The sequence below is a fragment of the Temnothorax nylanderi genome, unplaced genomic scaffold (genome assembly GCF_030848795.1).
Source record: "Temnothorax nylanderi isolate EJ_2023f unplaced genomic scaffold, tnyl_v1.0 TNYL_tig0013_pilon, whole genome shotgun sequence".
Taxonomy (NCBI): Eukaryota; Metazoa; Arthropoda; class Insecta; order Hymenoptera; family Formicidae; genus Temnothorax; species Temnothorax nylanderi.
The window spans coordinates 1,863,781-1,886,653 of NW_027249075.1; the positions used below are offsets into that span (position 1 = coordinate 1,863,781).

Sequence of the window (22,873 nt, forward strand, 5' to 3'; positions counted from 1 at the left end):
TAAATATTTCGTTTTACGGTTTGTATTTGGCCTTGATATCTATTATAATATGCAAAACGACGTGACGTACGCAAGATTACCGCGCGCCGTGCTGTCATTTACGCGACGAACTTCGAGCGAGCTAGTAGAGACGCGTGTTACTCCGTGTATCACCGTGTTATCTGTCGAAATACACGGTCGCAAGTACCGGGAAACGCTAAACGAGATATTATTTCGTACGAATGATTGACTGAGGCATCAGTCCCGCGCGTAATTAACTCCTGCGATTTAATGACTATATCAACTATTCTTAACAAAACAAATATTCCGCGCGATTTATTAGTTTCATTTCGGAATTGATGGAAATTATAAAGTATTGTTTTGTCGCGATATTTTTACGGCTTGGGCGACAATGATTTCCTTGATAGTACCTAGATTCGAATGTATCTTGTGCATCGTCGTGTTTTTGAGTTTTTTGCAGATTCAAACGTAATTTGTTGTTTCGAATTAAATACGAATCACCTGCAGATATAACAAAACACCTCGAAATATATTGCGCATCATGCAGTATTGAATTTTGATTGTATATTTTCGGATGATCGCATTTCGATGGGATTTAAAATAGTAAAATACGTCGCGTGCGATTAACATCGGGAGTGCCGTGCAAAATGCGGGCGATTATTCTATTGTGATGTTTAATACGTGCGATTGTAATTAACTGTGTTTTCGCGAATGCTGTGTTATATGAGTGCAACGAATGAATCTGAGAGGAGGAGGCCGGGAGGCGTCGGGCGTCACCGGAGAAACCGTGGGGTGAGTAAATTTCATTTGTTACTCGCAGAATTAATCATTTGTAACGATTTTGTGCGCGGACAACAATTATTCTTTTAGATATTAATTATTCTGGACATTGCTATAATTTTAGTATAGGTATTTCTATTTTACAGGACAACGCGCAGTTTCAACGTATAGTCATAACTCCGCCGCTGCGCATCATATTGGTGAATGACAAATTATCTTTTATTAAGTTAATGGATCTGCGTGAAAATTATGTCAGATACGTACGATAAATGTATGAATATGTATATGAAAATTAAGAGAGCGTAAAAATTAGATAAATACAATACTCGTATCTTATAAAGATCTATTATACCTTAAAATGGATGGGCTATTAGTATAAATATTTAATCTTGGAATTTGTATAATTGTCAATTGATATATTTAACAATTCATATAAGAAAAATAATTGATAACATCATGAACATATAATGCATTAATTATTTTATTTGATTAACTTTTTATCGTGAAATTGTACGTCAAGTATCATCAATACCCTTTTTATTTCAGGCATTGGATTAGAAACTTAATTAAAGACCATAATTATTTGCTTGTGCAGCATATGTTTACGTATTAAATAAGAAATCTTTCTTTAACAAATAACGACGTAACGCTATACAATAAAACCAAAGATCTGTAATCTTTTTATCTAGATAATCAGTCATGTAATTTACAAAAATTAGTATTATTTATTATTTACACGAGATTCGATTTTTTTCGCCACTAACGAGATCGGACACAGTACCGATGTCGTGGTGAATTCGAGGTCTATTAACTCGCAATATCGCGCTAAGAAATAAAAAAAAACTACGCGAATGGATTACACACGCGTCTCGTGCGAGAATCCTCGCGGACTCCTCGCGGATTTGCAAGACAAGCTAAAACATCCAACATTCTTAGCGACTCATGATTTATTAACGGCCTCCTGCCGCCAGGTGTTTGGGCCTTTCACCGCGTTGTGAAATATCGCACTTCCTGATTTAAAGTTGCAATAAAAAGGGAGGGAAAGAAATAGAAACCACCGTCGGCCTAAGAGCAGAAGTGCACACAGATGGCAAGGCATAAATTAAACCGCAATAAAACGGATCGCGTCAGCCTTTTCACTCCCCTACATTTCTTACCGACATTATCCCGACCGATGTTTGACCGGGAAGCGCAGGGACGGTTTACCCCGTTATCGCGCACCGTACAGAATTTCAGTGCGGTATTATACGCAACGTTTATCCTATAATATCCGCGATAATTTATTGGCGATATAAGACTCAACCGCAGGAGACGGATAGATTTTAAATCTCCTTTTTTCCGAGATTAACCCTAAACTTGGTGATGTATTCTACAGGAAAGGTATCTATATTTCATTCTGCTTAAACTTGTAATTCCTGATTTACGAGTTTTTATATTTTTAAGCAATAAAATAGAAATTATAATTTATCAACAAACAATAGTAAATTTCTGTTTTCGCTACACCATATAAATTTTACAATATTGATGTCATAATCTGTAATCTTTATTGTTAGTAGAGAAGATTAAAATGTGTATACATTAATATATCGCAATTGATATAATATTTTATTACTCAAAGAATACAATTACTCATGAAATTGATAAAATGTTTTAAAAATTTTATGAAAGTTTTTAATATTGCAAAAATGGAGAAGAGGGAGCAGACATTAAAAACAAATTTTTATAATTTATATATTATTATAAAAATATAAAAATAAAAGAAATAGGTTAATCTCTAAAATAATAAGCTTCTATTAATAAATAATAATAGTAATAAATTGTATTTTTCGAAATGCTTGATCAATTTCGTGAGTTACTACATTTTTCTGGAAGCAATTAGATTTTTGTTTTTGAGAAAATTATTTGTCGCGACCATATTTTTGTCGTTTGCGAACCTTCGGTAGATCCTCGAGGTAAGAACGAAAATTCTCGGTTTTCTTGAACGTATATATCCTATAAAAGAAGTGAGTTCTATTTCGTAAGAAAAAAAAAACAGATGAGGATCTAACGGCAGCGAGAAAGCACCAATTTAAGTCGTAACAACCTGGTCACGATTTCATTTTCTCACCTCTGTAAACGAAAAAAGGTGTCGGTCGTGCGGGTTACACTTACAAAGACCTGGGAGTAATGTTATGAGCACCGTTAATTACCGCATAATCTACTTTTCTCGCTAAGACCGAATTGAGACTGATTTTTACCGTTATTTCCATCGTCGAGAGAGTTATAAATAACAAGGAGACCAGCCGTTAATTCTAATAATGTCTGCCAACGCATTTATCTTTTTCACTATTTGCTGTCCATTATATTTTATCGTCTAACGCCAATAAATAATAACATTTAAATAAAATACTTAAAAATTAACAAATTATATAGGTAAATAAAGCTTCCTATATATTATATCACAACGGAGATTTTTGATTTTGATACAATTTTTTAGCAATATCAAGATTATGTTCTTCATATACATATGGAGGGGTTAAAGCCATAGTGGTGTAAGTCAATTTTTTTGACCACTTTTTTTTTCTTCTTTTTTCAACATATCTGCATGTGTAGACTGCATCTATGAACTTAACTCGATAGGTTAAAAAAAGTGACTTACACCACTATGGCTTTAACCCCTCCATATATACATATATACATATACATATACGTATATACATATATACATATACATATATGTATACATATATGTATACATATACATATATGTATATACATATATACATATATATATATATATATATATATATATATAAATGCGGTTCTATTCGTTTTGTGTTATTCAAATACTGAACGATTTCGCTTCCACCACTAGCTATTCGTTCCGCCCGTTTCCACCCCACTATCCGATGACCTCATAAATAACGTTATTTATTCGCGAATTTGTTTTTGCTCGTACGCACCCCAGCACGATACGCTGGAAACGCCGACGGAATGCATAAATACGTTTTCCCGTCGTTTCCCATCGTCGGTACCGATTGGCTCGCGTATCGAACGCTTCCAATTGGCGAACCACGTGTCGTCCGTAAAATCGTGGAACCCAAACAAGTTTGGAAGTTTAATATCTCTCCTCTCACTTTTATGGAGATACTTTCGCAAACTAATTTTGACTTTCGACTTTTAACTTTATCTAATTTTATACGCTAGAAATTTTAAACTACTATATTTTAATTCTTAATTCAGTTGACTTATATATGACCAATGTATTGATACAGGTCAATATATGTATATCTGAAAAATATTTAAACTTTTATATCACTATTTATACGAGAATGAGCACAGCTTATTTTACGGTTTATTAGCCGCAAAGGTTTTATATCATAAATAAATTTTTTGTTTGAAGAACGCGAGAATAATTTACATGAGAAATAAAGCATTTATATAATTTGTTAAAGTATGAACGCAAAAATCCCCGGAGATCAAAATAATCGACAAGAAATAGATAATATGGGTTACGTTCCATCGCTTTAACCGTCGCTGAAAATCCGTCTTCCGCAATGATTTTCTAACTATCGTAGGTATATAGAGGCATTCTCCGGAAAAGCAGGTACTTCACGGATATTAAAGTACAAGTAGATTCAGGTCCCGCCTGACAGTTATTTATCAGCCATGAATCATTCATGAAGCCCAACGTGAAACGCGACTTTTTAAAGAGTAGATGATGCAGAGTTCGGACGACGTTACTCTGCAGCAGTCAAGCATGCATTTGAACTTCAGCGATGAGACTACACGCGTATCTGTCGTGGAAGAATTTGAAAAGAAAAAAAAAAGAATATATTAGAGTAACGTTTAGAGTAATGTCGAAATTGTTGCTCTTAATTATCGGAACTTTCCATCCCCGTTTTCTGCAACCGCTTATTGTCGGCGATAATACAATAATTTGTTTTCGCGCGCAGTGGATTTAATCGGCAGATCCGATTTTTTCCGAAACAACGCGCCGAAAGTCGCGCGTACTAATGCCACGCGGATTCTGCAGCGAAATAAAATGTGTAATCGAGCAGAGACGCAAAATGCTCGAATCGCATGGCATACGAGATTGTCGATCAGCTAAAACTTTAAAGCCGTACACGTTCCATTCGCTCCGTTAATCCATTCATCTGTTAATCCCTCACATTACGGTAAAATTTTCTTAATACTTGGCTACTTCAATACGTTAGGTACTTTTTTATCGCCATTTTTGTGTGTTAGATGCGTACGTGTGACACAATTTTTTTCTGAAAAAAAAAAAAAAGCATATTGTATTATTATTTTTGTAACACGTGTCCATTTACCGCGACGAAACCGCACGTCAGCGCGAGTCGCCGAACGGCGGATAAATTTTATCATATATACATATACAGAGCCGTTGCCTTCGTTTATCCGGAGCTATCGATCGTGCCGGCCGCGCCCGCGATGCACCATTCGCAAGAACGGTCGCGTTAATTTGCAACACATGCGGAAGTTCCGAACTTCCGATGCGCGAGGACGAATGGTGCGTGCGAATGCGGTTGCGTTCCGACTGCGCGGCAGGATTTCGCAAGTAGAAAGGGAGAGCGAGAGCGAGAGCGAGACGGAGAGAAGGGCGCGATCGCGCAACGATTCGGTATCGATCCTACGGACTGTATCGCCGAGCGGCATTTAATTAATGCGCTTTAGGTGAGCGTGCAGTTTTGCTAACGTCCGCCGATACGTACACGACGAATATCAATCTTAAGTCAAGCGAGGAGATAACCGAGTCCATGGTATAGCGCAAAACGCGGCGGTCATCCCTCCGTACCGCCGATGTTGATGACGATCGTCATTGTACACGCTGGATGACGATGTCCAGAATCGCCTCGACCGGAATCGATCGCAAATGATGAGCACGGATATAATTGGTTTAGTAATAATGTATGTTCTTTCGCTAGAAACATTTATAAAAAACATTATATAAAATTTTAACACACACGTTGAGATACAAGAATAAAAGACAATTACATCAACACTTTTCTCGTAATTATGAAAATATAATTAGATAAAAATATTATCGGGGAAACATAATATGTAAGCAAAGGATATTTTAATATCGCTGCTTATTTCTTGACGCTTCTTATTTTACCTCCTTTAACCGCTCTGATTTCATTTCGATTAGCTTCGTCGATACGTTATTAAGTATACAAACCATAAGCGGCGCGAATCAATTTCAATGAATTTTTATAAAGTCCACGCGCGTTATCGCGGCGAAATGAATATTCCGCGAAGACACAAACGTCGGTATTAATAAAATAAAGGATCTATCCGGAGGATCATATATTTTTCATTTTGCAGTGCGAAAAAAATGACGTGAAAGGATGGAAATTGGCACGATCGATCCGGCGCTATTTAAATTGCGCGACGATTATACTCCCGATAGCCGCGCATTGCGGAGACAAGTAGGCACACACCGGACAGACAGGCGGTTTTGAGTCATCGTCCCTCCCCCCTGATCCCTTCTCCCCTTGATTCGCGCCGCTAATTGATTTAATTGATTTTGCACGCGCTACGTCATTATTGATGCGTGTAAACGTGAATGCGACCGTGAGCCCGCCTCGCGACACATTAAAATCAGCGATCCAATCGAGTTGCTGGGCAATAACGCACGATACCGAGAGACACGGTGGCCGTTCATCCAGCAGCGGCAACTGCCGCTTCAGAAACGGCCTCGCGAATCAACGATGCACGAACGCTCGTTGAAACATATCCAAAACCCCGACCGCGACACGTTCGATCGTTTGTCTAGCTAATTTTGCTCTTCCTTTTAATTTGCATTTTATTTCGTGATTTCGGTGATATTTAGCTCATTTTTTCAGCAGGTGATTACATATTTCGATAGAAATTAATCTTTAAGCGAAAAGAGGAAAATGTTATCCCGAAAAAAGAATTCTAAATTTCTGTGAAAGAAATCAACCCGAAAAGATTAGAAAGATATTTAACACACATACTAATGCGTTTTTTTTTTAAATATGTTTTGTACAGTCCGAAATTTATCTTGTTACGTAAAAGATATAATTATATCTTTTAATAACAAACTTACATTCTGTACACAGCGTGAATAATTGTATAAAGATAAAATAGCGCAAAATTAATTACCAGTATGATATGATCAGCATGAAGATCCAATCCGCAAATAATATTAAAATAATGCAGTTGAAGTGCAGGTAAGGAACATCGTCGCGAGTAATCGACTTCGATTCACCCCGAAATCAATTACATTTGTGGCGTAAATGCTCGAACATAATTCAACACCGCCTGTTTGCCAGGCTGTCCATGCTCTTTACGCCTACATCGTGTCTCTGCCGACAGCAGAGATGATGCCTACCATATATGACAAGGCTATAGTGAACAGGTCATGTCTCGCTTATATTACCACATTTTCCCTCAAAATTACAGTACACAATGTATGCATAGAATTAATTAATTAATTAGTAGGCTTGTGTAAACTGATATATGAATAGATGTATACAGAGTAGTCTATAGTTTGCTATTTTAATGTTTATGACTTCGGTATATTCAGATATTTTCTTAGCGAAAAATGATACACACATTTTTCGCTAAGAAAATATCTGAATATACCGAAGTCATAAACATTAAAATATATACGTTTATATATATATATAAACGTATATATTTAAATAGATAGATAAATTTATTAGCTAAGACGAATTCCGTAAAGACATGAAAATTAATGTACCTAATTAAATAGAAAATATATGCATAACATTAAGGTGATAAAGCTACTAATACACAAAAAAGCTTTATTAATTGCATCGTAATTAATGTTAACGACAAATACGCAGCCAAATATATCTCTCGGAGATTAAAGCGAATCACAAAATAATCCGCTAATCCAAGTCGCTCCGTCGAACACTGGCATGATGAAAACAATAAATCCGCGAGAAAGTTTCCTCGGATCGACCAAACGGGCGAAGCAATCCGGTTCTCTTATTACGGTGAATTTCTGCCGCAAGTTGCTCCATTTCAAGCGTGCATGCCGTATAACTTACCACCAATAAAAGAAAGAGAGCATTAATTGTCGATATATTATCGTCTTTTATGATCACTAATTTTAGCGAAAAAGTAATTATTTTTGCTCGAAATTTTATGATGCTTGCAATCCCTGCCGCTGCTTTAAATTAATATTTAGACATATTGATTTATATGATATTATATATTATAGAATATAAATATGATATATTATACAATATTTAAATATATTATATATACTTTGCACATATAATCTTCCATACAAAACTTGAAAAAGAAATGCGTTGGCGCATTTTCAAGTGACGCATCTAATCTTACTGCATGTAAACTTTACGCGACGCGAAACGCCGTCTGCGAAACACAACGCGCAACTGTATCGCCATGAGCGCCGAAATGGCTAACAAGACCGAAATCAAGGAGCGGCAGCTCAGTTCGCCGCACTGAAAAACGGTAATTAATTTCTTGCGATCTCTGTCGCACGACGCGAGAACGACGACGGGAGAAGTTCTACCGAATCCGCAAGTCCGTTTTTATGAGGTGCACATCGGCGCGGAAACAATTAAAGGCAGTAGGATTCAGCTCCGGCGGGAATTAAAGGACGAAGCTCAAGTGTGCTGAGATGTCCTTCCTGAAAGAGTGAGAGAGATTCCTCCGCGCCACTGTCGATTATCCGCGAAGCGATCTGAGCCCCGGCGCGGCGCAAGAAATTCCGTATCGATTGCATCGACACGGAATGTCCGAGAAATAGCGCAGTTTGTCCAAACAATTAGATACTAAAAAGCTGAAGTAAGGGAAGAGACGATTGTTTCTTCGCGTAAACTTCGTCTCGCGCACAGTAATAATTTCTAAAAACATCGCAGCCCGTCGAGGAGAATCGCCAAGTTTCGGCTACGAAAGCATTGACGTCAAAGGGAATCGTGCGGAACGGAAGCTTTCTCGATGTCGTCCCGGTATCGATCACGTTTTTGGTCCCGAAGATGTCAGAGCGTCTTAACGTTCTCAAAACACGTCCGACTTGCCTGGCAAAGATCTAAGCTATACCCCTGAGATTTCGTATTAGCTGCGCAGCGCGAATACCCGACACGAACCCAGGCAGCTCTATGTAGGATTTAGCCTCTTTCGGTCTGCGGCGCCGCCGGGTTCCCGATGCTTGCCGAGCACTCGGATGACGTCCTCGAGCGGATGCAAGTCCTGCGGGAGAGCCAGCTGGTTCTTGTATCCGGAACACGCGGGGACCCGCTGGGTTGTAGCACCAGCGCGCGGAGTAGTCTGCAAGTTTTCATTGGAGAATCAAGTTTGCGCGTTATCGATCATCGGACGACCCAGAGGTCGAGGACAAAGCGCACACCTGATCGATCGTTTTCTCGGGAGGAAAGATTACTCGCGACCTGTCGACCCCGAGGAGCGCAGCAACTCGTTCAATGCATTTACGGAATTTATCCTGAAAAAAAAGACTCTCTTCGTACATATATAAAGATGTAAAGATAAAAAAAGTTTTTTTAAAATCTTTCGTTTATTAAGTATTAAATGATTCTTGAATGAAACTTATATTCTCTCGAAGCTTAAGTACAGAGATCCATATAATACTAAAAATTTCAAGTTTATAAAACAAACGTTTTGCAAAATTTTCTTCAAGGAAAAATCTATTCTACTTTGTTCAGAGATGAGATCCATGGATGCAAAAGAAGAGCCGAAAGTTATGGAACAATTTAGATATCAATCTAGATATTCTGTAGAGTGTAGATAGTTCACGTAGTATTTAAATTCTGATGAGCTGCGAGTTTAAAATCATAATTTTCATAATTTTATAGCAGCATAATAAAGTGAAGTATTATTTCGCGTCGTATGAATCTGGTTACGCCAACGAGGCTGTAGAGTGTATAGTGCATCAAAACCGATTAGTAGAGCGCGTTTCGGTCAACTCGCGCTCGCGGATTCGAGTTAAAACCAATAACAATCGGCGTTGTTTTAAATTACCCCGTGGGAGCGGATGGCGATAGGCAGACGGACATCGCGGGTAGGAACGTATCGCCGTGTGTATCCATCTGGATCAACCGTACCCCAGGACCCATCTGGGATAGATGGTCTGGCTCCGGCTGCGTCAGCTCCGGTAATGTCGTTACCGCTATCGTCGTAATCATATTTCGCCGTGCAAGACCACCCCACCAAACGAGATTACGCCACTGACGGCGAGGATAGCGAGGAGAAAAAGAGTGAAAGAAAGAGAGAGGGAAACTGAGCGTATAAAGGAAACTATTAAAATAAAAAGAGAAACGAGGGAGGGGAGGGAAATAGGGAAAAGAGTGAAAGAGAACGGGGCTGCGCGCATTCAGCGAGCGAGGGCTTGGAGGGGGCAGCTTACCTTTGGCTCTCATTTACATCGACATTATGCATTCAGACCTCATGTGCCTTAACCCGGCCATGCGGGCTTGATTCAATCTCGCGAAACGAGCTGCGAGGTATCGCTCGGGGTATACCGCGACGGGGTGCGCACTTCGCGGTCGAGGAAAACGACGAGGAGGCGCGTTGCATGGTATATTCGCGACGCGCGCATCCGATGACGAGGCGAAATTGGATATTTTCGAGGTGTTTCGCGATCGAGCGCGAGCGCCGAACGTATCATCGCCGTTTATCTACGTTTGCAGGCAATCGTTCCGCGTTCATAGTCAATCGCCCGTCGCGTTCTTTCCGCGAACGTCTCGCCGGTATTTTCACGTAGAAGGAACGGAAGTAAAGCGATCCCGACATTTCCGTGAGGATTGCGTGTTGGAAATAGCGAGAGAATCGATTTAGACGGCCACGATACTCCCGACAGAGATTAAAAAATTTGCAGAAGTTGTGATGCTGCATCATACAATAATAATTTTACCTTTTAGGGATGCGTTAAACGCTATAATTGGAAAACTGGTGAGAAACAGTGAAGAAAAAATAGAAAGCTAGTTGTGCATGTAAGATCTAAAATTCTTTTATTCTCACACTTTTTTAATTTTTTTCACAAAATATATTTGAAATATAAAACTTAAGCGTTATTTTGCTGCAAAACATAGAATTTATTGTTTATCGACAGGAAATCGCGTATTTTCGTAGAGAATGATGAATTTCCCGATTCGGCGAAGGTGTGGCGAAACGTGCGAAAGATAATTCGATTACCGTGAGAGATCCGTTCGCTCGTGGCCGCCACTTTGTTGTTTACTTTGAAACCTCCCCTTCTCTGCCTGCTTAAAATGCATTGGCTCGTGCATGGCACATCTATCGGGCCAGCAACATTTGCTTTGCATAATTTTACGACCGAAAATTGATAATGTCATTTCTCGCGGTACGCGACGGTAATCGTTATTTCGTTCTATCAGACACGTCGACATTAATTAGAGTTGCACGCGCGAATTATCAACGATTGCACGCCGCGCTGAACGTCATTTCGCGGAACACTTGCCGATCGACACGAACACGAAACGGATGTAGAGCTGCGTGGAAAGCGAAATAACGGAAATAATAATTAAACATATGATAAGGGACGACTGTACAGGTTGTGATATTGATTTTTTATAATCAACTAATAGTAATTTATATTTACGAAACTATATTACATTTATACTGCGCGCATAAATATTGAAATAATAAAATCCATAAGAAAGTGTCTGCTGAAAAGATTATATAGCTTATAAGCACGTATATACAATTCACATATAGATTATTTGGTATAGTTTGCGTGTGTTATACTAATATTATTAATACAAAATATTATATACATATTTCATAATTTTTTAAGTAAATTTGTATAATAGAGAGATTATAGTTTAGTTTTCTCTTATAATATAGTAATATAAAACTAAAAATAATAATATTTTCAAGATTTTTGGCAACATTAAGTAATGTTTTATTAGTAAATGCTAATTAAAAATTAAAAATGAAATATTAATGGAATATAATAAATATAAGTTAAAAATAAAAATAAAAAATTCGACTCATTTAACAATGCGCACAAAACAATTATGTTCATTTTCATCAACTTCATTTATTTTTAATGCTTCTTTCTCTCGTGATGTTCTGTTTAACAGATGTAAGCGTTAAGGCATTTGCGATGTTTGTAATAAACAATGTTTTATTTTACGATACTGCAAACTTTCGTGGAAATTGCGGTTTTCATTTAAAAAAAAATGGAAGGAGAAGCCTTGAAAGATGGCATATCCGGAGCAAAGCGCGATAGAATACAGGACGAAGAAGGTGCAGCGGGCGTATAAACCGGATGTCCCGGGCTTCCACGGGCAGCGTAATATCGTAAAGCCGATTTCGCTGCCCGGATAGGAAAAGGGCGGCGGCGGTGGCGGTAGGAACGGTAAAGCCCTTCCACATGCGCGTGTTTGCCCATGCGGATGTGTAAGTGGAATAAATTTCGCGGCAACAATTCGACGACGATCCCGCTCCAATCGGCGGATACGCGCGAGAGGATCCTTCGACGGTTGCGCGGCGGTCCCCGGGACCCAAACGACGATCCCCGTTTTATCGGGATCTCGGCTGGCTGATGGATTCGGCCCCATTCTGCTGTCGCGTTCTGCCCCAAATCTATTCCGTTTTATTGCCCTTCTGATACATAAATTTTTATTCAATTTGATTTGCCGCCATTGCTATGGTAATAGGACGGGAAGGGGTGCGCGCACAACTTTGCTTTCCCTCCAAATCTCCCTCTCTCCTCCTCTCTTCCTTTCCTTCTTCCTCGCTTGTTCTCGTCTTTCCTTGTCGTCACTTCCTCGACCCGCTTCCACTCTCTCCTCCTTTTTCGCGATCAGCGATTACTTGAAAAGGACATTTCGCGGCTTTCGCTCACTCTAATGCGTCATTATAGCTCGGCGAACCTTCTGAAAGACGATGTTATGTCATGTGCATTAAAGTCTTTCAGATTTACGAAGCATAATGTTTTCACGAATTATTTTTTTTTTTTTAATCCTCTTCTAGCTTTGATACTTGCAATACCGAAGAAAGTACTTTGGAAAGACGTGTACTTCTTAGCCATGTTAATTATTTTTACGCTAATTTTTTCTTGATTAATAGAAAAAACTAATTTTTTTATATCACAAAGAAGAAATGTGCACTCAGTACGAAGAGCTTGTTTTATTACACGATAATTTGAAAAATTAAGTCTTATTATGACACTCATGTACGATTCTACAATACTTTTTTGTAAGCTTTTATAAGAAGAAAGTATTTATTTCTTAAAAATATCTTCATATATTTTAACATTCTTTGTTTATAACTTTTGAATTACCTTTCTCATACTACTCTTTGTCAATACGTCATTACAATAGCCTTTTAATCGTTCTACTAACAATTATTACTAATTGAAACTTTACTATAAGACGGGATTTATCGGAAGGCAGAATGTTAAAGAAGTGTTTCTCATGCATCTTAAAAAACGGGACGCGTTTTCCCGACTGATCGAGGCGTAAATAGTCGAGGAATCTCGCGGAAGATCGAATTTGGATCGGTGCCCATGAAAAATCCGCCGCGATCGTCGTCGCCAGGAAATTCCGGGATCCTTCGATTTTCACCGCGCGAAGTCGCGTCGGAGTGTCGGGGTGTTTATCGGGTCGCTGCTGCCGGATTTTCGGTATGCGGTTCACGGAGAACAACCCATCCCTGGCCAGCCCGAGCTCCTACGTCGCCCCGCGGCCCTGACGCGCAGCACGTGACCCGTGGAGCCCCCGGAAGGGCCGTAGACAGGGTGGCGAATGGCGGAGGGTAGTCGGAGGCGCGAGGGAGGCTGCACGGAGCGGCACGTGACACACATATTGCCTACCTTTCGGGAATCTCGAGCCAAAAGGCTTTTCTCCGTCCTTCTGCCGCGAGAGGGACGTATAGTATGATAGAAAAACTAATCTACCAGATTAAATCTCTAATTCGCGCCCGCGGTTTTCTCGCGAAGATCACGACGGCCGATAGCGACGATAGAGCTCGAGGCATTTATGAGAAAAGCCATCTTTTATCTCGCGGTCACCGTGAATCAGTCAGCTTATTTTCATCGCACTCGCGAGGAAAGGAGAGAAAGGAAATAGAATAAAATGGAATAAGTGTATTATATCTGAATTTTTTTTAAAGGAATAGAATTCCAGATATGCTATATGAAAGTATAAAATACAAAAGAATAATTACACACAGAAATCTTTAACGATCTTTATTTTACCGACAATCTGTCGATCTTTCAGTGCACAGTCGGTGTTTTCTTTATTAAAATCTATCCTAATACAATAACTTTTTATTTGTAAGCTATTGCAAATAAGATTTCCCGAGATTTATTTAGCTCTTTTAAAAATTAATTAAATATTTAAAATATGAAATATATAAAAAAATTGTCAAGAAAATTAATGGCGCTTAGATTGATAGATACTAATATGGAAATCATTTTAAAATGTACTAGTGAACTGAAACGACGAATTCGCGAGACGAATGTCGATGATTCAGAGCGACGATCGTGCGATAATTCGTCAGAGACGAGCAATATCGGATGGTAAGGGCGTAATTGAATTTGTTCGTTCGACGATTCTACTTTTTCTGCGGTGCGTCGACGGAAACTTGTTTTCCGATTAATCAACGTGTCACGGTGTATCTTTCCGCGGTTGCCTTACGTCCTCGCGCCTTCGAGTTACGTAGCCGCTAACTTTATTCCATTAATATCGGCCGCGGCTGTTGACGCCCGGCTTTTTAGCGTACCCGAAACTTTGCGCAAAATAATTATTCTCGCGTAGCTTTAACGCGCTGTAAAACATCTCGACTCGATGGTGTGATAAAAAAAACTGTTAAAAAGCCACCTGATAACAACATTCTTCTCTTTGCTTTTTTTTTCACTAGAAACACCTTTTTTTTTAACCAGTGCGAGTCATAAAAATTCCGATGTCACAAAAATATGAGCAATTAGAAAAAATAATTTGGCGATTTATTGGGTTATATTAAAGCATCTTTATATAAAGGTACGTATGATAATCGGAGCTGGAATGTAGAATAACGTTCAAGAGGATTGCATGGCCAGACGCCAAAGCGCCTTAACGCTCGGCAACGTTCCTTACGTTTCTGAAACGCATTTCACCATGTTGCTTAAGTTAGGAGCCGCTGGATCGAGATTCCGTATGTATTTATATTTTGTTATGCGCTTAATGCAAATTACTATCTGCCGGCTGGTTATTCAGCATGGCACAGCTCTCTTCGACCGTAAATCTTACTGATTATATAGGACTCGCGATCTAGCATTTCAGTCTCATAATAACGACGATGATGGAGAAATTTAGCTGTTGCAAAGCGCAAATGAACCAAGTTCGTAATTTATGAAGAGATAATGAACACATCATTTAAACTGACCGTAATTTGTAATATAATCAACAAAAATCGCAATATACTGTTTAAAATAATTGCAAAATTATCATGGGTAGTAATATTGTTCTACATCCTTATTAAAGTCGTATATCAAAGGTAGGAATAAAAATTTCCAGTAAAGGTAGAAAATACGAGATAAGATTCGTTATTAAAGTACGGAATATAAAGTGAATCATGCAGATTGCAGACCTGGCGACCCTTGCGCTCTGCAACATGCATTTGATGTCGCGACCGTGGAAACAATTCAGAGAAATAATGACTCCGTGAAGAATAACTCGGCCAAAATGAAATCATCTTCGATATCGTTGAGGAAAACAGGATGATTACATCCTCCAACATGGCCGACGAGGCCGGAAGCGTATTATCAAGTGAGTTTACGGATTAAATATTGAGGGCCGAGCCCAGAGATTTGACGGGCCATAATTTAATCCTTCTCATAATGTCGTATTCTATTAACGGCGGACGAGAATTGATGTACAAACCGGGATGAATTTTCCGCGCTCGATTTACATGAAAATATGAAATATGCATCTTTAATTCTCTCTCTCTCCCCCCCTCTCCCCCCTTTCCCTTCTCTTTCATTCTATGATTAAAATATCGAAGCATAGTTTTACTGCTTTCCATAACGGGCAAAATAATTTTCCAAGTAACCGAGTTTCGGCCGAACTTAGTTCTTAACGTATAAGATACATACGCAATCTTTCGTATAAATATAATTTTATTTCTGCAAATTTAGTTATTTTCTTGCGAAAACATTTGAACCTTTGAACATTGGCCATTGAGGAATAAATTACGTTATAAATTTATTCCTCAATCCGTGAAAGAGGTCTCTTTTTTCGTGTTACTCTTATTTGAATTTTAAAAAGATTTAAGTCATACGTAGAGCAGGAAAAGCTTGCGCATGTAAGTTGCGCATTAAATTCTTCGTGAAAAAATTGTTGAAAATGTATCTTGGAAAAGCGGAGACGGACGCTTTTAGATCTTCGAAATGCGTTGCCGTGCTGTGCTTCGAATTAAATCCTCGGCTGAAAATTAAAGCTTTTACTCGGGCTCGCCGAGGTTACGTTTTAATATCGCGAAACATCGCGCGAAATAGCTAGTTTACGTCGGTCCGTTAAAGGGACTAATTGCGCGCGCGAATATACAAAAGTTCTTTAATTAAGTGAGACCACTGTTGCGGCAAGTCATTATCGCGATATTAGTAAAAAATTCGAGGACTCTAACTTGCGTTACGCGCAAAGCACCGGCGGAAGATTATTATACCGTTATACTGGATTTAATGCGAGGTGCTCTCGTTGTCAGCCGGATATTTCGAGAGGTTTTCCAGGCTGCAATTTTATACCGTATTAAGCCCGCAGAAGCGACCGCTACGAACGATGCCTCGTAAGGTTTTCATCAAAATTGAGAATCGTGTTCTACGGTAAATCCAACGTATGGGTATTAACTTCGATAAATTACAGAAATCGATAGTATGAGAAGATAAATTCTTATATTCTAGTTCATTGTCGCTGAAGAAAAATCGTGGTAGATTACAATAAAACACAATACATTCGGGCGGAGTAAACTGTCGCTGTAAGAATTGCATCACACGACAAACTCACCCCGTCGCTTTTCGTCTTGTGACAAGGATAGATAAAATAGAGAACGATTCGCGCCGCTATTTGTTATCGGATGCATCGATTATGAAGGCCGAGCGTGATAAAATATGGGTCGCGGCCGAAGACTGCGAGCGAGAGTGGGAATATAAGATTCATACGGGCCACCGTCATTGATCCTTATGCGTCCTTATAATTCATCGAAAGCCGTTCGAAGCACACTCGCGTGAGATATTACCACGGGAAGTAGAAACTGCAGGGAGAAAATAAGCAGTAGTAATAACAGCAGTAGAAAGTGTTTATTGCTGTCCTAAAATAAGCCTTGTAAAAGAATAAGAGAAAATAAGCAATGAAAAATTCAGTAATGTATTTTAAGAATGGCTATAATAACAGTAATCCATAGCCATTAATCTTTCCCTAGCGTAGAAAGGTAATTTAAAGTAAAATAAATATTGATAAACTATTATATGCAGAAGATTAAGGAGTCTATTTTTGAGGACATTGAGCAAATCGAGTTTGTAAATAACGATAGATAGTGAATCCCAAATAAAAGGTGCGCCGTTACAGAAGAAACATCAATAACTATATCGATAAATCTCAAAAAAATTTAAATATAATTAATAAAAGATGTGATAAGATAATATAGATAAAGGGAAACGCGCGGAAGGAATTCTGGCGATTACCAGAAATAGACAGGATCGCCTTCTTTTTCTTGCAAGGGGGACGTGGAAGATGGTGGGGTTGGATCCCGGGCCCGGGCCAAGACAATTCAATAAGCTCGGCGGAGTGTGGATTTTTCTGATTAGCCGGCGAAGTTGGATGGGTGGCCGTGCGTGATCGTCCTGCCGAAACGTCGGCGGCCGCCGCAGGAAGGGCCGCGTTTACTTTAAAAGTTCAAACGCGCGTCTCGAGCCGCTCGGCTATTCGTGTCATGCCCGGAGAAGTGCACTCAACGTCTCCGACCCGGAGGGCCGAGTTTCAATCGGTGTCGAAGCGCCGCTTCGTGAGCCGCTTGCAGTCTTCGCCATCGCGGTTTCATCGATCGCTCTAGTGAACGATTTAATTGTGACATCGCCACCTCTCGTTTGAAATTATAGTGTAACCGTGAAATCGGTATCACAGTCGATGATGGGAAGTATTAAAAACTAGATAATGGAACTTTTATTTATATATATAAAAGATTTCATATTTTTAATTTTTTAATCTTATACTTATAATATTGTATTATTATAAATAATTATTAGAGGGAATATTCTTTCATCCATTTTTGGAACTAATCTATATTATAATTCAGTATCCCGAAATATGCGGGACCACGGCTCCTTCAACGAGTAATCAGGGTGTCTTTTCGGCCGCGTCTCGAGATGGCAAGATATATCGAAGAATCAAGGGATAGCTAGAGTGAGGAGCGGGGAGGTAAGCTTCGAGAGTTAGGCGGCGGCTCGGCTCCAAGAAACTAGGAAAGCTGACGTTTCGCTTACGTGCAGAAACTGGCAAGCGCGTGGATATATTCTCTCGTCTAAATGGATTTATCGAGCGAGCATCGAGAGCCTCCCCCATTGAAAACGACGAAAATTGGACGGACGTACGCAAAAAAAAAGGAGGATGAGAGAGACGGAACTCTCGAGCTTTACCATCGCGCTCGCGACGTCGCAGTGAGCCGGTTTTTCCGGACGCGCGCGAGATAGTCTCGACGGGAAAACGCGTTCCGTGACTCAATCTGGAGATCGTCCATCCGTTGACTTTGATAAACGAACATGGCACGGGCGATTCTTCCCGTAGGAAAGTTTCGTCCGGCTCGGGACAGCCCCGAAATTCGTAAGGGCGAGCCAACATATTAGGTCAGCCTGCGATGTTTCAGCTAACGTTCACGTAATCACTCATCCTAAGGTAGAAGAGAATCAACTTTTGGAAAATTAAATTTATCTAGGTTGCGAAATAGAATGTAGCAACGCGAGTTCATAAATATTTTTACACGTGTGTATTTACCATTATTTTAGAGCGATTGTTTTTTATTCAAGATTTTATCACACATGCGGCGCACAGAAAACGTTTGTTGTGAAAAATTGTTAGAGTAGTATTTAAACTTCTATTTTAGCTAAAATGCTTCTAAAAGTCCGAAAATTCTCATAAGATTTTTAATTACTTTATCCAAATAAAAATTGCGACTTTATAAGATATGTAAAAGATTTATGTATTTAGATGTATATCCGCTTGGAGGATCTTGTAAATGGCCATTCGAGGAAGGAGCGAAGGAGATAGAGAGAGAGGGAGAGAGGAAGGGAGATTGTTCACGGAATGAAACATGTCGATATCGAAATTCGGTTAACTACTAGTGTTCGCAGCCGCAACGACGGGCGGCGGCCACTGACAAGACAGGAACGCCGGCAATTAATGGGAGGTGGGACTTAATTAGTACAATCTCAACAGCGTCCACCTACCCGCGTCCTTTCTCGTTGTGTCCCTAAATACCGCCTGTTACGGGACATTCTCGTGGGGATAAGGTAATGTTCTCTCGGAAACCCGACTAAACGTGATCCTAACGAAGCCACATACTAAAACCTATGATTATTCAAGAAATAATATCTCATAATTAGATTTCTATCTGGAAAAGTACTACATTTTCTACATGATAAACGGATATTCCATCGACATCTTCGTTTGCTGTTTCTTCGACCGACTTAAAATCGAATTAGTAAAAATTTCGCACATTAAACTTGAGACTTGCAAATAGACAACATAATATACATATATGTACATATAATACAACTTACAGTGAACTTGAACTATTTCTTTATCGCTGTTATTTTAAGTTCTATTAAACTCTAAAAAATTTCTACGGTATAATATGATCAAAACTTTTTTTAATGATAACATAATTATTAGAAATGCGAATATGGTATTTTTGAAGGGGTATGCAATAACTTACATTTCTCTTTTGCAATAAAGATTTTAAGAATTAAAATCAAAGAGAACGAGGCCGTTACAAGTCTCTTTGCCTTCTCGCGCTCTAGCCGCTAATTAAACCAGTTTGATAAGGTGTCGCGCACTCGAGTCTTTCTGCAGTCCGACCGCATCACGTGGACGCGTAACAGTCGCTATTCCAATCGTCATAAATTGTCGCGCTGAACGTGACGATCGTACCGAATAGCCAATACACCCCGCGCGATTCTGTCATTCGACCCTCGTAGCTGCCGCTACCGGGTGCTACGTAACCAACGGACCCCTTTTCCCGGGACTTTTGACCACCGATTCATCTCTGCCATGCTGCGTTATCGATCCGCCGAAAACGTGCCAAGGTTGCATCCAAGCTATCCATGGTTATCATGAAGCGTCGCATAATGCACCCTTTAAATCCTCTCCACTATTTCCCAACCCTCGATGACGTCTTTGGAATGACTTTTGCGCGACTGAAGTTTAGCATTTAGGTAAAACGATCTTTCCTCGCATAACGATTTTAGAAATGATTTCAGAAATTCTTAATCAAAATCTATAAGCAGTTTCCCGGATTTCCAATCGACTTTAGATTAGGAAATTTGTAGACAAGGAAGAGACTATATGGAAAAATATTTTTTCTTACGAATATCTCTCACCAAATTAGGTAGATTCGTTTAAACGGCAGACGCGTTATTATTCGACGGTGATTAGCATAATCGGACGGTCCGTGTAACACGTACGGCAAATAGACAAAACGCGACGGGCGATGCCAATTAGCAGGTGCCGACGTTAATGCAAATGGCGGCATTAGCCGATAATACCGGGGGTAATATTATTATTTCACGGCAATAATATCAGCGTAATTCATTCGGCTTAATCAAGAACATTACTGCCACGAGAAGCGCAAATCTATTTTACCGTCGATAAATTCGTGCGCACCTATGCAAACGTAATGTACTACCCAGTGAACCTCGAGTCAAATTGCGGGATTGTTCGCCAAAATTCGCGAGACCGTTGCGTGAAGTTATATAGAATAATCAACAACGATGTTGTAAGAAGATTATCGGAAATACATTGTATGCAACAACATAACACACACACACACACACACACACACACACTCTCTCTCTCTCTCTCTCTCTCTCTCTCTCTCTCTCTTAAAAAATTATAAAATTATATCGGAGAAATAAAACACTTAATAATAGAATTTAATAGAACTTATATAATAATTATATATTATCTAATATATAATAATTATTTGATAATTGGAATAATTTTTCTAATAATATTTAATAATAACAGCCTCTCTTTAATGATAGAAATTGCTGTCGCAGAGTAAAACTCTTCGTGCAACAATTAATTATAATTTTCGGGAGGTTCTTATTTCTTGACGAGACATAATCTTGGGCTGGAATATCAGGGGAGGATCTGTGACGAATCTGTCCCAAAGTTACAACGCGAATCATAACTTGCACATTCACCTAATCGCGTTACATGGCGCGCTCGCTCGACAATCAGAATACGCTCTGGTCCTCGTTACGTAAACCATAATCGATCGCACCGCAGTCACTGACGTCACTGGCTGACCATCGTTATGACCGACACTGAATCTTTTTTCGAGCACCAAAACCAGATACCGCGCGGTATGGTATTCCATATGCAATACGCGAGATTGCACCTGCAGCCGAATACGTCACCGATCGCCGCGCAACCGGGCACCGGTCGGCGGCCCGCACACCGGAAATAGACTCTGTAACCGGAGAACTTATTTCTGGAAACATGGCCGCGGTTGTACGTGGGGTCCTATTTCGGGCTCGAAAACAGCGTCCAGCCGCTGTTGCGTCCTCTTCCTCGCCCGCTCGCCCGTTTTCTTCCGTGTCTCGCCCTCCTCGGCGCTGCAATCAAATCGAGCGATTGAAAATCAGAGGAAACAAATGGAAAATCTGACGCGATTAATCATTAATGTAAAAGATAATTTAGCGAAAAGATAAGCTATCAGCTATCAACTCGGGCGATACGAAGAGGGATACGAAGAGACGACGAGCTCTCTGTCATCGCGCTAAGAATGACGAAAGAGCTCGTGAGGGTAATAAAAGTGGTGACCACATGGTAGCGGCAAAGCCATAAATAGAGGCCGCGGAGGACCATATGTACGTGGAATGATGCCTGAGCCATATCGGTGTTAGTTACGCGAAAGCAATCTATTTCTGGCGGCTGGCTGCTGCCGATCCCAGAATCCGTAGCGCGGAAGACGCAAGCCCGCAAAATTTTATCTTCGCACCGTTTATTACTAACTCCTTCACGCGGCACTATTATCTTCTCTGTCATTATCCTTTTGATCCTTGTTCCTATCCTCGCCCTTTCCGATCATCACGAGTCTCCGTTTTCGTCAACGTCGACGACAACTCCGGAAATCCCTCGATTCTCCGACGATGACTTCCTCCTCGCGACGACTCACCAAGACGCAGCTCCATACTTCTTTACATTCCATACGTCACATTCACTATGGGAAGTAAGGAAGCACGGAACGGTCGCCCGGTACTACAGGCAAGCTTAGGTCATCCAAGTTCCGACTTGCTCTCGAAGTAAGAGCTTTTCTATTTCGTCCCAACTGCTGCCGGATACGACACTTCTCGCAACAATCTCCCTTTGCGAATGCACCGGTATTACGTAATTCGTACTGCGGATCCTGAAAGATCCTGAAACACACTCCAACGAGGAGTACCTGGCGCGTCGGGAGCGCTGTACCCCCTCGTACCCCGGAAGATCCTTTCGGCTCAGCACCTGGTTCCTTCCGACAGGGAAATTATTACTTGGCGGCCGATCATCGAGAAAGTTCCTGACTTCCTCGAGACTTCGAATCCTGCCAACCCGGGTGACCGCTTCGGACTGAATGCTACCAAAGCCTCTAGCACGGTCTCTTCGGAACGAGCCCTCTAAAAATGGCTGCACAGATCCCATTGGCCTTTCCTCTCGAGTGACGAGGAGCCGACACCCCCCTCGTCGTCGTCGTGTGCAGATGTAAGCTTACACTCGAGACGGCTACCATGCGACGGCTCGGCTCGGCTCGGCTCGGCTCAGCTTCTCGGCTCCCTCGCGTAGCGCCTCGCCGCGCCAAATTTGTCTTTACCCGAAAATAGTCAGTCCCACGGCTGCCACCACATGGTGTGACTATTCCT

General features: G+C 40.3%; 2 protein-coding genes across 2 annotated transcripts in view; one reads left to right on the plus strand and one right to left on the minus strand.

Annotated features, from left to right (window-relative positions):
- Mib1 (mind bomb 1) overlaps positions 1 to 22,873 on the plus strand; it is a 355,660-nt gene that overhangs the window by 309,652 nt on the left and 23,135 nt on the right. The window lies entirely within an intron of this gene.
- LOC139767887 (uncharacterized) lies at positions 20,882 to 22,022 on the minus strand. The gene is made up of 3 exons (XM_071697583.1): positions 21,695 to 22,022; positions 21,579 to 21,589; positions 20,882 to 21,497 (listed from the first exon to the last, which is right to left on the minus strand). The coding sequence occupies exons 1-3, from the start codon at positions 22,020 to 22,022 to the stop codon at positions 21,270 to 21,272; spliced, it is 567 nt and encodes a 188-aa protein (XP_071553684.1). The 3' UTR covers positions 20,882 to 21,269.